Source organism: Centroberyx gerrardi, chromosome 6, assembly GCF_048128805.1.
Source record: "Centroberyx gerrardi isolate f3 chromosome 6, fCenGer3.hap1.cur.20231027, whole genome shotgun sequence".
NCBI classification, from domain to species: domain Eukaryota; kingdom Metazoa; phylum Chordata; class Actinopteri; order Beryciformes; family Berycidae; genus Centroberyx; species Centroberyx gerrardi.
In genome coordinates, this window is record NC_136002.1 from 21,785,539 (window position 1) to 21,800,118 (window position 14,580).

The window sequence follows — 14,580 nt, forward strand, 5'->3', positions numbered from 1 at the left end:
GTCTAACAGCCCAGTGACATTGAATTCTGTGGAAGTTAGATTGCATGACTCTGGAGACCTGTGTTCCATTCTCGGCAGGGATGCTGAGAATCGAGAACGATCTAACTCCGTGTGACACACTTGACCATGTCACCAAAAGTGGTGAACAGAGTGACCGATATTACAACCCTGCTGTCGCAGGGCTAAAAATATTTTTTTCTACAAAGCTGGTTGCTATAGTGCCACTATCTGGCCAATTGGTGTAATTTTTTTTGCCTCTGTAGTTGGTGAAATTTCAAACCAATCTCAGAAGTTGTTACGGTTTCTGAGCTGCAGATACTTTTAAGAGAGAAAAAGGGAGAAGAAGACACGGAGGTAGACTTGAACCAGGTCCAGTGGGCCTTGATCCAACACTGCTTACTCCCTCTATCCCCAAACCAGACAGTCTCTCCATCACAATCCCCTCTTCCACCATACCTCCCTCCATCTTCAGTTCTGTCCGTTTCTCCATAGTTTGAGGAACGTCAGAGAACACTGGGATGAGAAGACCCAAAGAGGCGACCAGGGGGAAGTCCATTGGCCCCAGGGAGACTGTGTGTGGGTTGGAGTGGATAACTAGCATATACTGTATAAAAACTGAGACTTCATTTCAGAAATCATAAGAGTCATAGCTGGATGGACCAATCAGACTCAAAAACAGCAGGACAGAGGGCAAGACATAGTTCAACGTGAATTATTAATCTTAAATCTGGAATATTTTACTAATATTTATTAGTAATAATAATACATGTTTTTCAAGTTTGTTGGCAGCAAAAATAATTTCCCTTAGAGGAACAATAGAGTATTATGATTCAATTCAGTTCTTGTATTTCAGGGCTGGTTGCAATAACTCAGAAATATCTGTGCCAGACCAAACAATAACAACAATAACAAATAAGCTTCGATCATTCAAACAATGGTGTTGTGAAAATGTACCTGTCTGTGATGTATGCATTCTTTGCAACTGAACACTCAAATCTAACATGAAATCTCATTCATCCAGGCCAAATGTGTTGGTGATGATGATATGACTTTTGTTGAGTGATTTACTGAAGTACATCACACAATCCATGACCTGCAGTTGGTGAAATAGTTACTCATGTGGCCTTGATGAAATATTAGCTGATGTGCAAACAATCTTGACATTCTGGATCAAAGGATGCAAAAAAAATCATTTTGATTTGAAGAATAGCTTCCTAATGTTAGGCACTGCCCATGCTTCTTCACCTGCCACACTGGGTGGTGTGGAAGATTAAACAATGACGCAAGTCAGCAAAGGGGATGACATAGCACTGTCTATAAAATGAAGTGACTGTGCATAAAGATTAGAAACGGGTAAACAGAGGAGGGCAGTCATGGGGACATTTCTTGACACATACCTGTTCTTGTGTGTGTACCTGATCTTGATATTGTTCTCCTTGTCCTCCTTTTTCTCCCCTGTGTCTTCCTCCCTTTCCTCCTCCTGTCAGTTACAGGGACATTTTCTTCTGCATGGGATGCACAAGGCTGGGGATGTGGTTCTGGGTGGGCTGTTTGAGCTCCACTACACTTCTGTCTTCCCTGAGCTGTCTTTCACCTCAGAGCCACAGCAGCCCAGATGCCAAGGGTGAGTCTCACACAGATACAGCGGAGAGCAAAGAATGGTGCAGAACAGTTTGGTTTGTCCAGAGTATGCAAGGTGTTCAGAAATTACCAAAAAAGTATTGGGTTGGGATTTTTTTGTGTGATTTATTGATCTAATTGGTTAGCTAGCTTGTTAGCAACAGGTGGCCAGCTGTTTTTGTAGATTTCTACACAGTTCCCACAGTGAATGTTATTTTTCAGTAGTTAATAGTGACATTTTTGTATTAGTTTTGACATTCTAGGGTTCCGGCATGCTCAGACCATGGCTTTTGCTATTGATGAGATCAACAGGAACTCCAACCTGCTACCTAATGTGACTCTGGGATACAGTCTCTATGATAACTGTGCCACACTTGGAGTTGGATTCCGTGCTGCATTATCATTGGCCAGTGGTCGAGAGGAGCAGTTTCTGTTCGACGAGAATTGTTCAGGGTCCCCTCCAGTCCTGGGGATTGTGGGTGATTCCTACTCAACATTTTCTATTGCCATCTCAAATGTTCTAGGTTTATACAAGGTGCCCATGGTAAGTTTCCTATCTTCTATCTCTATCTATTTACCATCAAACAACATTTTTGATCTATCTTTGCTCTATTTTGATTCAATTTCATATAAAAAAAAACATGAAATATGTTAAAATAGTATGAATGGGTCTACTGACACGCAGGATATGCATACTTTGTGTGCATACCCTGTCTCTTACAGGTGAGTTACTTTGCCACATGCTCCTGCCTGAGTGACCGGCAACGATTCCCATCCTTCTTCCGAACAATCCCAAGTGATGCCTTCCAGGTGAACCTTGATTACCAAAACAAAAACTTAAGAATATGTTGACAGCAGTTATACATTCCACAGGGAGTTGCCACCTTGTAAAGAAGTCCCTCCACTGAATGAAGCTGATTTACTTTTGTGTATGAAAAGCCATGTGCTTTGTGTGCGTCATGAATGGAGCTATATGGTCTCAGATGACATAGCTGAGAGAGAGTGATTAGACGGGGGTCCATTGTGAGACTTGTGTAGGAGATTTTCCACTGAAAGAATATTCTAGCCTGAGCTCTAATACTTCCACTCTCTATCTAATTTAGGTGCGTGCTATGCTCCAGATTCTAAAGCGGTTCAGCTGGACTTGGGCGGGCCTGCTGGTCAGTGATGATGACTATGGACTCCACGCTGCCCGATCCTTCCAAACAGACCTGGCTCAATCTGGTGGGGGTTGTCTGGCCTACTCAGAGGTTTTGCCCTGGGGCAATGACCCAACTGAACTAAGGAGGATTGTCAATGTGATGAGGAAATCCACAGCTCGGGTGGTCATTGTGTTTGCACATGAGACCCACATGATTCACCTCATGGAAGAGGTTGGGGTTAAAATACATCTCAATTTAGGATCCATAATTTCAAAGAAGGTGTATTAAGACATTATATTTTGGTCCTCAAACTGAAAGATGGCATCAATTAGGTTCCAATGACATCAGACAAAAAAAAGGAAAAATCAAGGATTTGTCTTTGGTTTAAATAGCCCTCTTCACAACAAGGAAGTCAATAATTAAATTATAGTAATAATTAAATTAAGTTGATGAGGTTAAGTTGATGAGGTTATAGAAGTGAGAAAAAATGCCATTAACAGAATGAATTCCATTGCTGTGACTCCACTGTTATTGAACATAGATTTGATAAAATATGCAGACTCCACTTTGAACTGACATCACCATAATTTGTAAAACATTGGATTATACCTGTGTTTATATGACTTAAGCTGAAAACTACACAGCAAATGTATAGAATTCAGTAGAGTAGATATTACATTAGTGCCACTGAAGTCAGGACTCATATATTTGGCACAAAACAATCCACAGGTGATAAAGCAGAATGTGACAGGTCTGCAGTGGATGGCCAGTGAAGCCTGGACAGCAGCTACTGTGCTCCAGACCCCCCGCTTCATGCCGTACCTGGGAGGCACGCTGGGCATTGCCATCCGTCGAGGAGAGATACCAGGGCTCAGGGACTTCCTGTTAAGAATACGACCTGACAATGACCCTAACAACAGCTATGGAAATAGCATGGTGATTATCTTTTATTTCACTTCATCATCTGACCAACATTTCGATATAATTAATAATATAATATTATGAAAGAATTTTCTTTCTTCAGGTGAGCAATTTTTGGGAATACACATTTCAGTGTAGATTTGCACCACCTCCAGCAGGGTGGGTGAATGCTGGAGGAGCACTGTGCACTGGACAGGAAGATCTAGGGAGTGTGGAGATTAGTATTTTGGATATGTCAGACCTCAGGCCAGAATACAATGTGTACAAGGCTGTGTATGCCCTGGCGTATGCCCTTGATGACATGCTGCAGTGTGTGCCAGGCAGAGGGCCTTTCAGCAGACACAGCTGTGCCACTTTGCAGAGACTGGAGCCATGGCAGGTGAGATATCAATTTACACTCCACTTGTTTATGTTTCTAAATCCTGTGCTACACCATGAGATATCTACCGAATGGAGTTTTTAACTACAGACAATTAGCTGAATAAAAAACAACACATTATTTAACTTTGACACCAGCATCCTGAAAATGCCCGTGTATTAACCTCGGGATTTTTTCTGTTTGAGTGAGTAGGAATAAGGAAAATACTATCCAGGAAGTAGGAGAATGAGAGAATTTCCCATTGTGCTGTGTGACAGTGAGTTATGGTAATGTTAACCAATCAGAGAAAATAACAACTGCCTTACACTCAAGGTGCAACATTGTTTGGATCAAAATTAGAAACTTGAAATGTTCATGTTTTGTATGTAGTTAATTTGAATAGCATGATAACTGAAGCAGCTATGTTAGCACACAAAAAGTTTTGTATCCCAAGTTATGTGCAGAGTACACTTTTTGGATACAGTCTCTCTGTCTCACTGTTCGACTCTTTTCTCTCACCCATTTCTAGCTTGTTTATTACTTGGAAAAGGTCAACTTCACCACAGCATTTGGTGACCAAGTGTCATTTGATGAGAATGGTGATGCCTTACCAATCTATGATGTAATGAACTGGCTGTGGCTCCCTGATGGGAGCACAAAGGTTCAGAGTGTGGGTGTGGTTAAGAAGTTAGCCTCCACAGGTGAAAAGCTCATACTTGATGAAGACAGAATCTTCTGGAATTTTGAATCCAAAAAGGTCACTTCTGCTCAATCAGCTACCTGTTTTGTTGGCCTATGGAGAACTCATCATGATAGTGTCAAATAGTGTGGAATGACGGTGATAATTCTTACTCTCCCTGTAGCCGCCCCGGTCAGTGTGCAGTAACAGCTGCCCCCCAGGTACCCGCATGGCCAGAAGGAAGGGGGAACCTGTGTGCTGTTTCGACTGCATCCCCTGTTCTGAGGGAAAGATCAGCAATGAGACTGGTTAGTGTACAATATAAAATAATGTATTTTATCTTTATGGATATAATATACATATTAGGGATGTCCAACATAAATCGATGATCGATTTATTTTTTATTATGTATCACGTCGATTAACCATAACGGTTAACGACTGAATTGCATCATCGCAGCCGGTTAGTCCAACGCAAATGACCATTAAAAAGTTGAGAGCCACAAGAAATGCCTCCACTACTTGATACGAATCAATTGGACTGGTGGAAAGCCAACCAAGTAGGATTCTCAGGCTGACAGCACTAATGCAGCAGTACCTCTGCACCCCAGGACCTCTGTCCCGTCAGAGCACGTCTTCTCTGCCGCTGGGCTGACGGCGGACAGATGTGTATGTGGTGCGTTACTCTGGAGCGTTTGGACATGCTGATCTGTATAAATAAAAATGTTTAGGCAGCAGGCCTAAAACAGTTAACCCCAGATGATTTGATTTGAACAGTATTTTTTTTAATTTCCTTTGGAGTTTGGAAATATTATTTCAGTCGGATTAATATTGGAATACGAGAATGCCAGATGAAAATGCAGCAGGATTTTACAAGCCATAACTGCATCGCCTACATAGACTAATACTATAATAATTTTCTTATGTTGTTCTTTATGATTATAGCCTCCATCCAGCTTCAATATGCCTGTCTGTGTGACTTACGTTGTTTGTCTGAATAATGCTTCGATTTGAAGTGTGTGTAGTGGCACATGTGTTTTTTTTTTGTTTGTTTTTTTTGGGGGGGGGTAACAAACATCGATAGTTGATCGTTAACTAACAGTGCAAATTGATCAAGATTCTTTTGGAAAATGTGCATCCCTAATACATATACTGTATATGTCAACACCTGCTCTTTTTGTTAGGCTCCATGGAGTGCACCAGTTGTCCAGAGGACTTCTGGTCCAGCCACCAGCGTGACCACTGTGTCCCTAAGAGAACAGAGTTCCTCTCCTACCATGAGCCCTTGGGTCTCTGCTTGACAACCGCCTCATTGCTAGGCACACTTATCTGCACCATTGTCCTGGGAATCTTCACCTATCATCGCATCACACCCATGGTACGAGCCAACAACTCAGAACTCAGCTTCCTGCTCTTGCTGTCACTCAAACTATGTTTCTTGTGCTCACTGTTGTTCATTGGCCATCCCAGGCTATGGACATGCCAGCTGAGGCATGCAGCATTTGGGATCAGCTTTGTGCTTTGTGTCTCATGCATCCTGGTGAAAACCATGGTGGTGCTGGCTGTGTTCAAGGCCTCCAAGCCTGGGGGTGGAGCCAGTCTGAAATGGTTTGGTGCTGTACAGCAGAGAGGGACAGTTCTGGCTCTTACTTCCATCCAGGGAGCAATCTGCACAGCCTGGCTTGTCTCTTCCTCACCAGCTCCTCATAAAAACACACAATACCACAATGACAAGATAGTCTATGAGTGCGTAGTAGGGTCCACAGTTGGTTTTGCAGTGTTACTAGGCTATATTGGCTTACTGGCTATCCTCAGCTTCCTCCTAGCATTTCTGGCAAGGAATCTTCCAGACAATTTCAATGAGGCCAAGCTCATCACTTTCAGCATGCTGATCTTCTGTGCCGTGTGGGTGGCCTTTATCCCTGCTTATGTCAACTCCCCAGGAAAATATGCAGATGCTGTGGAGGTATTTGCCATCCTGGCCTCCAGTTTTGGCCTCTTGGTGGCACTGTTTGGACCAAAGTGTTATATAATCCTGCTGAGACCTGAGAGAAACACAAAGAAAGCTATCATGGGTCGAGGCACCACAAAGACATAAAAGCAGCACTTCAATGTATCAATAAATCGTTCTCTCTTTCCTTCACTCAGCAGTGATCTGCTCATGAATGACCCACACACAACATACAATTGCATACAATCACACTTTTTTATACTATGCAAAACTAAAATAAAATGCAACAAAACAAGGCTATTGTAACTTTAAAACTTCCCATTTGATGGAAGAATAAAATCTGCACCAGTTGAAACTAGATTACTACTAGAGCATTATAACAAAAAAGTTTGTGAAATATTTAGTCTCCCCCAATCATTGCTTATTGCTTTCAATTCATTCCTTAGTTTCCAGGAGTTTCATAGCCACCCATAGTTCATTAATAATAATAATACAAAGTACTTTACAGAAGGAATAGAACAAAAATAATAAAAACGAAGTATCGTTGCAAGCAGTAGGCCTACTTAATGGGGTCTAAGCAAATAGCACTAACCCTATCGGCCAAATGCCATTGAATTCTGCATGGTACATCCTGTCAGATTAGTTGGGCATTTGTGGAATGATGACGTGTGCAAAATTTCAAGTGAGTCATAATAACGGCCAATGAATTATTGAGCAGTTCGGCTGGTCCTTCAACACTTGGGAAGGATGTTTTGATAAGGACCGTCAACAGGAGCACAGTAGCCTACATCAACAGACAGGGCATAGTTCCATCCACACCTTTGTTGTCTGCAGAGAACTGGTGGTAGACGGCCACGGTGAACCTCCGCTCTCTCAATGCACTGCGCATTCCAGGTCTGGAGAACACGGGGCGGACCTCCTGTTGAAGGGCGAATGAGTAGAGGTTGCACTCTGATATTGTGTGTCTGATATGGACCCAGTTCGGGAGAACGTAAGTGGATCTGTTCAACAGGAGGCAGAAAACTCACTGTCAGCTGTGGTTCTCTTTGGTGCCTTGAAACAACCCAGAGCTAGGGGTGGATGTATTTGCACAGGCGCCATGGCCAGAAAAGCTAATGTACACTTTTCCTTCATCTCCCCATCTCATCCCCCCACTGCTGGTAAGAGTGAGACAGGAGATACTGTCAATCTGGTGGTCCCAGACCACATAACGGCACTGTGGTACGCAGAAATGACTCAGCTGCTGGCAGCACCACCCTGGACAGTTCCTCAAGGGAGCAGAGTAATGGCCTCAATGCTCAGTCTGGGACAGCCTCTCAAGGTTTGGTTCCTGATAGGTACAGACTAATGCATGCACGTTATCTGCAGACGTGCCAACTATCTAAGGTGCAATCCACCATCTCTAGCTATAAAGTTAAGTGGATGGGTTTCCAAAAATGGTGTACAGAGGAGAAACATGGATCTGTTGAATTGCTCAGTTGGTTCCATTTTCTCCAACACCTGCTGTACAGAGACCTGGCGCATTCTACTATAAAAATGTATGCATCAGCCATCTCCACTTGCCACCCTCTCCTGAGCCCTTTCCTGCAGGAGGCAATGGCCAGTGGTACGTTCCTCTACCCTGCATTGGAAGCTGCCTTTAGTCGTTGAGGCTCCTTCGAAGGAGCCTTTTGAGCCCATTAGGCAAGCCTCTATTAAGTTGTTATCAAATTAAGACAGCACTACTGCTTGCTTTGACTTCAACTAAGAGGGTGAGTGTGCTCTTTCGGTTCACCCCAGCAGTGTGCTGATACGCGGTGACCTAAGTGGTGCCACACTCAGAATCCGTCCATCACACCTAAGAACATTCAAAGTTATTTTAGGTCAAGAACAATCCAGTTGGATTAATTTCAACCTCCTCCCCATGGAGGGAAGAGAGAAGAAATTTTGAGGATGAAAATTACTGAAAATTTGGAAGTTGTGTTAGACAAGTTCAACAATGGAGGAACATGATTTATGATCTCTACTTTCACCAGAGAAATAAAAAAGACGGTGTGTCTACCGAATCATTATAACACTATGACGTCGGACCTACAAAAGATAAACACATTTGTGACAGCATAGTTATTGGTCTGAGAGAAAAAACAATGTCAGAGAAACTACAACTACAGGAAAATGTAATTCTAGGCCGGGAATCACGAGCAAATCAAAATACAGAGCAGTCAGGTGACAAACTAGTGGATGAAATTCTGTCAGGGGAAATAAAATAAAGTTTACAGGAGAAACACAGGCAGACAGAACCAAAGGTGGGGTGATCACCATTGTGAAGTTGTTTGACAACAAGCCTGTCACAATGATCATCTCTTTGTGAAGTTGAGTCCCAAGACAAGGCACAACATTGAAACAAGGTAGATGCAGCCTACATTGAAGTTGACAGGCCACAGATTGTGAAAGAGTACAACTCTTACATGGGTGGTGTCGACCTCGAAACATACATTGCTTGCAGCAGATTCCAGATGAGGTTGTGAAGGTGGTACCTGTAATTCTTCTGGCAAACTGTATCACTAGCCCTTGTCAATGCATGGCTTCTGTACTGCCGTGACTGTGCACTTCTGGGATGTGACAAACCCATGATCAAAAGGTGGTTCTAAATAGATGTAGACAGAATTTTTTGCCAGGCTGCAAGAGGCTGCCTTGTCGTGGCATCACGGATGACTGCTGCACAGATAAGACTGCCAAGTGGCCAGGTAAAACTGAAACAAGAGGGTAATGCAAATACTGTAAAAATCCATAAATGGCCTGTGAGAAGTGTGATATGCAGCTTTGTATCACACCTGATCGTAACTGCTTCAAGCAGTTACCACATGCCTTAATTGCCATAGACAGAAACATGAGCATGTCCATTCAAGCACAGAGGAAAAAAAATGTACATAAAAAAGAATAGCACTGATAAATGTTCAGATAAAATTAACTATTTCTCATAAATTTGTAATTGCTTTCATGTAATTTGTTAAAAACAACTTGTGTATTTGTTAACAAAAATGATTATTTGTTTTTAAACTTTTCTACATGCAGTTTTTTAAAATGTACATTGGATATTGTGAATGTAACTATTTCTAATATAACATTGTTATGATTTATTAGATTGAAATTAAAATTATTTAAATCTGTTTATTTAAGTTTATTTAGTTTAAATCAGATAAGATAAATAGGTGTATTCAAGAGATATTTTGTCAAGTTGAGTCAACTTCAAGTTTGACAGTAAGGAAAACACATTTTTTTACATTTTACATGTAATTTGAATTAATGTGTCATCTTCAAAGACGTTAATTCATGAAATGTAATTATTAAGCATTATTAGCTTCCCAATAAAGCACAGTTTGCACTGAATTCATTCTTGAGTTTTTAGTACAAAAATCCATTGTGTTTTTATGTCATTAAAGCCCAATGTGACGCATATGTCACATTTGCGTATCTTAGGTTTGGGGGGTTAAAATTAAAGGTCCCATATTGTGGAAAATTGTGGATTTCCCTTGCCTCTTTGATTATAAAGGAGTTGGATGTGCTATCTAAACATTGTGAAAGTATCAAAATGCACGGTCAGCAACTAAATCCACACAATCCGTATTAGAAAACCGTGCCTCTAAACGAGCCGTTTCGACTTCCGTAACTTTGTGGCCTCACAAAGGTATGCTCATTATCATTTGTCCTCCAACACCAGAAATAATAGTCTAATAAAGTGTTTCTTTCAAAGCAGTTGAGCAGTTCCCATTGTTTATTTACCGGAGAGTTTTCCCTACCTAGCTGCCGGGGCTGTGGTGTCTCATGTTTCACTCTTGAAATGGTTAGCCAATCAGAACTGAGGGTTGTTAATATTAATGAGCCTTAAAGCCACAGCAACAAAAACAGCCTGTTCTTGGTAGGGCTCAGAGAGATGCTGGAAAATGAAAGTGTAAAAATGGATTGAGAGTGTTTTTGGTACATGACACCACACAAACAACCTTTAATGGACCTCAAGACATAACAGGTATGCCTGTCCAGTGAAAACGAGAGGAGTCTTTTTGGTGAGAGCGTTTATAGGGGCTGCATTGAAGCCTCTCATAACACGACGGTAGAAGTTGCCGAGCCCCATAAAACATCTCACCTGTTTGACAGAGGTAGGTCGTGGCCATTCTGTGACTGCCTGCACCTTGTGAGGATCCATCTGGACACCGGAAGGAGAAAGGATTTAACCCAGAAAGGACACTGTCTCCTTGTGCTCTCACATTTATCTGGTTTAGCATAGAGACCGTTCTTCATCAGCCGAATGAGAACCCTCCGGACATGCTGGGTGTGTTCCTGATGGGAGCGAGAGAAGATGAGGATGTCATTGAGATAAACAAAAACAAACTGGTTGAGTATGTCATTGACAAGGGCCTGGAACACAGCAGGAGCATTGGATAGACTGAAGGGCATTACCAGGTACTCGTAGTGGTCGGTAGGGGTGTTGAATGCAGCCTTCCACTCATCCCCCTCCCGTATGCGGATGAGATTGTAGGCGTTGCGAAGATCTATTTTTGAGAAGATGGTGGCTCCCTGAAGATATTCAAACGCTGAGGCCAACAACGGGAGAGGATACCGGTTCTTTACTGTGATATTGTTGAGGGGATGGTAGTCGATGCAGGGGCGCAGCGAGCCATCTTTCTTGCCGACAAAGAAGAATCCTGCCCCGGCTGGAGATGTCGACGGACGGATGAAACCCAAAGCAAGTGCCTCCTAGATGTACTCTCTCATGGCAGTAGTCTCAGGTGGAGAGAGAGAGTAAAGTCGGCCCCGGGGTGGTGTGGTGTCCGCTAGGAGGTCGATGGCACAATCATACGGCCTGTGGGGAGGCAGAGTGGTGGCTTTTTTCTAACTAAAGACTTCGAGGAGATCACTGTACTCCTCAGGAGCCCTGGACAGGTCGGCTGGAACAGAAGGCTCGGGTGGAGTGGAACTGGCAGGAACCAAAGCAGAGCCCAAACAGGTGGACCAGCAGGATGACCCCCATTCTTCAAGCACCCCGGTTGACCAGTTGATGCATGGGTTGTGACGAGAGATCCAGGGAAGGCTTGGACCAAAGGGAGCTCTGGTGAGTCAACGAGATAGAAGGCGAGCTCTTCCCTGTGGTTCCCCTCCAGGACCAACCATAGAGGAGTGGTGGTGAACTGGACCTTGCCGGTGCCTAGGGGCCGTCCATCCAGTGCCGTGACATCCATTGCCTCCTCCAACTGGCGAGAAGGGACTCCCCAAGCTTGAGCCAATGAAGAGTCCAACAGGTTCCCTGGAGCCCCGGAATCGACAAATGCTGAGAGAACATGTGACTGTGAACCCCAAGACAAGACAGCTGATAACATCACTCGAGCAGGGGAAGCTGCTGGAAAGGAGGTATGACCCGTCAGAAGTTCCCACTTTACTGACGGGTCTCCTCTTTTACTGGGCGCTTGGGACAGAAGGCTCGGAAGTGCTCAGGAGAACCACAGTACAAACAACAGCCATTTCTCCTTCGTCTGTCCTGTTCCTCCTGGGAGAGACACATTCCTCCAGTCTGCATGGGCTCCTCATCAGAGGCGGCAGGGGAGGTGGTATGAAAGGGGACACTGACAGGAGGCAGTCGGCGACTGCTAGGTGGACCCACCGCGCACGAAGACCTCCCGCAGATGCTTGTTGACCTGGTTGGCGAGGACCATGAGTGCATCCAAATCCTCTTGCTCCTCCCTTGCAGCCAGCTCATCTTTGATCTCCTCTGCAAGCCCTTGTTGATAAGCAATGAGGAGGGATGCCTGGTTCCAACTACTTCCTGCTGCCAAAGTGTGGAACTGGATGTTGTATTCAGCCACAGTACCTCTCCCCTGGCGCAGCGCATACAGCCGCTTCCTGTCCCCGGACTGGATGGTCGAACACTCCCCAAAACTCAGCAGCGAAGGCAGCATAGGACTGGGAGTCAGGAGGAAAGGAATCCAGATAAGCCACTGCCCAGGCCACGGGCTGGCCGACGAGGAGGTTTATGATGAATGCTATTTTGTTTGTCTCAGGACCAAAACGAGGTTGCTGGGCAGCAAAGGCTAGTTCACACTGTACCTCTTGGACCGTGGCGGTGAGTGTGTCCAGACGATCTTCTGCTTGGTTGACTGCATTGGCAAGTGAGCCCGTATGTTGATCTGCCCGAGACGCTACGTCATCCATCAGGGAGGACATCTGGGCTACCTGTCCCTCGAGTGACTGGAGACGACTCTGCTGCTCTCCAACAGCGGTGCCTTGGTGCTGAAGTGCCGTGCACACTTGCTGTACCTCTGCTGGGTCCATAGTATGACCGAGTCTTGCTGACAGGCTTTTCAGTATTGAACAGATAAGTGCAGAGAACAGATAAGAGGCAGTGGAATGGTTCAACAGATTTATTTTGAACCACAGGAAATACTGGAACAGCCAGGGAGTAGAATAGCTATCTATACTAACAAAAACTAATCTAAGAAAATAAAACTAAAAACCTGTAAACGTACCTATCTCTAACTGCCGTAGGGATCGACAGTGACAAAAAACAAAACAAAACCTCTGACTAAAGCGCTATACTGATTACACAAAATTGTGATGACGTGGAGCTGAGAACAGGGACGCAGAAGATTGGCGATATGAGACCAAGACTCAGCAGGGCTGGAATGACAGAGAGGGGATTATAAAGGACAACAGGAGAGTAGCGATAGGATGACACAGGCTACATTCTTCTGGTGAGTAATAGAAAAGAGCAGAATACTTCACGAGGATAGTTGTCTTCTCCTGCCTTGTCTGCCAGGACGCGCCGCTTCAGGACTGCGGACAGCGGCAGTCGTAACAGATGAGGTTGAGGCCTCATCACCGCTGTGGAAGAGCATACACCAGCTTTGCCTCAGAAGCTGCTACAGATAGCACAAGCTACAAAACGCAATGAGGAACTACAGGGTGCACTGAAATACACAAACCATTGATGGACTAAGCACATAAAGACTGTGCCAGTGAACAACAGAGCCTATTATAGCCAGCAAGGGCTACTAAGTGATTCCAATGTACTACTGCTACATGGACTCATCATGGTCACAGTCTGTTAGACTGTTGGTCACAGTCTGTGAGATCAACAGCATTTACGAGGGCCATCAAACACTCACTAAGTGCTGGGAGCAAGCCCGGATCTCAGTGTGGTGGTCAGGGATCAGTGCAGATATCAAGGACAAAGTCAGCCAGTGTAAGTAGGGTCAAGTCAGCAAGGCAACTCAACGCCAAGAGCCTCTGATAACGACAGACCTACCAGCCAGACCCTGGCTACATATCGCAGCAGATCTCTGTGAGATCAATGGCCAACAGTAACTAGTAGTCGTGAACTATTATTCAAGATTTATTGAGTTAGCATATTTGCCTGGTACTTCAAGACAGACTGTGATCAGAAAACTGAAGGGCATATACGAACGATTAGGCATCCCAGAGCACCTGTGTACTGACAATGCAAGACAGTTCACCTCGACAAAATTCGAAACATTCTCACAGCAATATAACTTCGAGCATGTAACCACAAGCTCCCACTTCCCGCAGGCCAATGGGAAAGCAGAGAGAGATATCCAAATAGCTAAGAAGATAATCAAGCAACGTGAACCATACTTAGCTCTTCTTGCCTACAGGGCTACTCCAAACCGCAACTATAGGTTACAGCCCTTTGCAACTACTGATGGGGTGTCAGCTACATACGACACTAGCCAGAAATCTGAACATGAAATGGCCTGATTTGAAGAGAGTAGCCAACCTTGAGAAGCTAGAGAATACTACAGCTTCTTCAATAACAGATGCCATGGTGCCAGAATGCTTTCACCCATTCAGCCTGGTGATCCAGTGCATGTGAAGCTCGACAAGGACAAAGGATAGACGACAACAGCAACTGTGAAATGTCA

General features: G+C 44.1%; 1 protein-coding gene across 1 annotated transcript; it reads left to right on the top strand.

Annotated features, from left to right (window-relative positions):
* Positions 1–1,439: 1,439 nt before the first annotated feature.
* LOC139930601 (extracellular calcium-sensing receptor-like) lies at positions 1,440–6,817 on the top strand. The gene is made up of 9 exons (XM_078283969.1): positions 1,440–1,624; positions 1,870–2,164; positions 2,344–2,430; positions 2,724–2,993; positions 3,492–3,698; positions 3,787–4,062; positions 4,571–4,798; positions 4,905–5,028; positions 5,904–6,817. Exons 1-9 carry the CDS (start codon positions 1,515–1,517, stop codon positions 6,815–6,817), a joined length of 2,511 nt encoding a protein of 836 aa, XP_078140095.1. The 5' UTR covers positions 1,440–1,514.
* The last annotated feature ends 7,763 nt before the right edge of the window (positions 6,818–14,580 follow it).

What these genes read in the sequence shown, in the direction of transcription:
- LOC139930601 (XM_078283969.1), top strand. Translation starts at nt 1,515, where the DNA reads ATGCACAAGGCTGGGGATGTGGTTCTGGGTGGGCTGTTTGAGCTCCAC. An exon ending in ACAGCTATGGAAATAGCATG is followed by an intron (nt 3,699 to 3,786) that starts GTGATTATCTTT and finishes TTCTTTCTTCAG; the next exon opens with GTGAGCAATTTTTGGGAATA. An exon ending in AGAGACTGGAGCCATGGCAG is followed by an intron (nt 4,063 to 4,570) that starts GTGAGATATCAA and finishes ACCCATTTCTAG; the next exon opens with CTTGTTTATTACTTGGAAAA.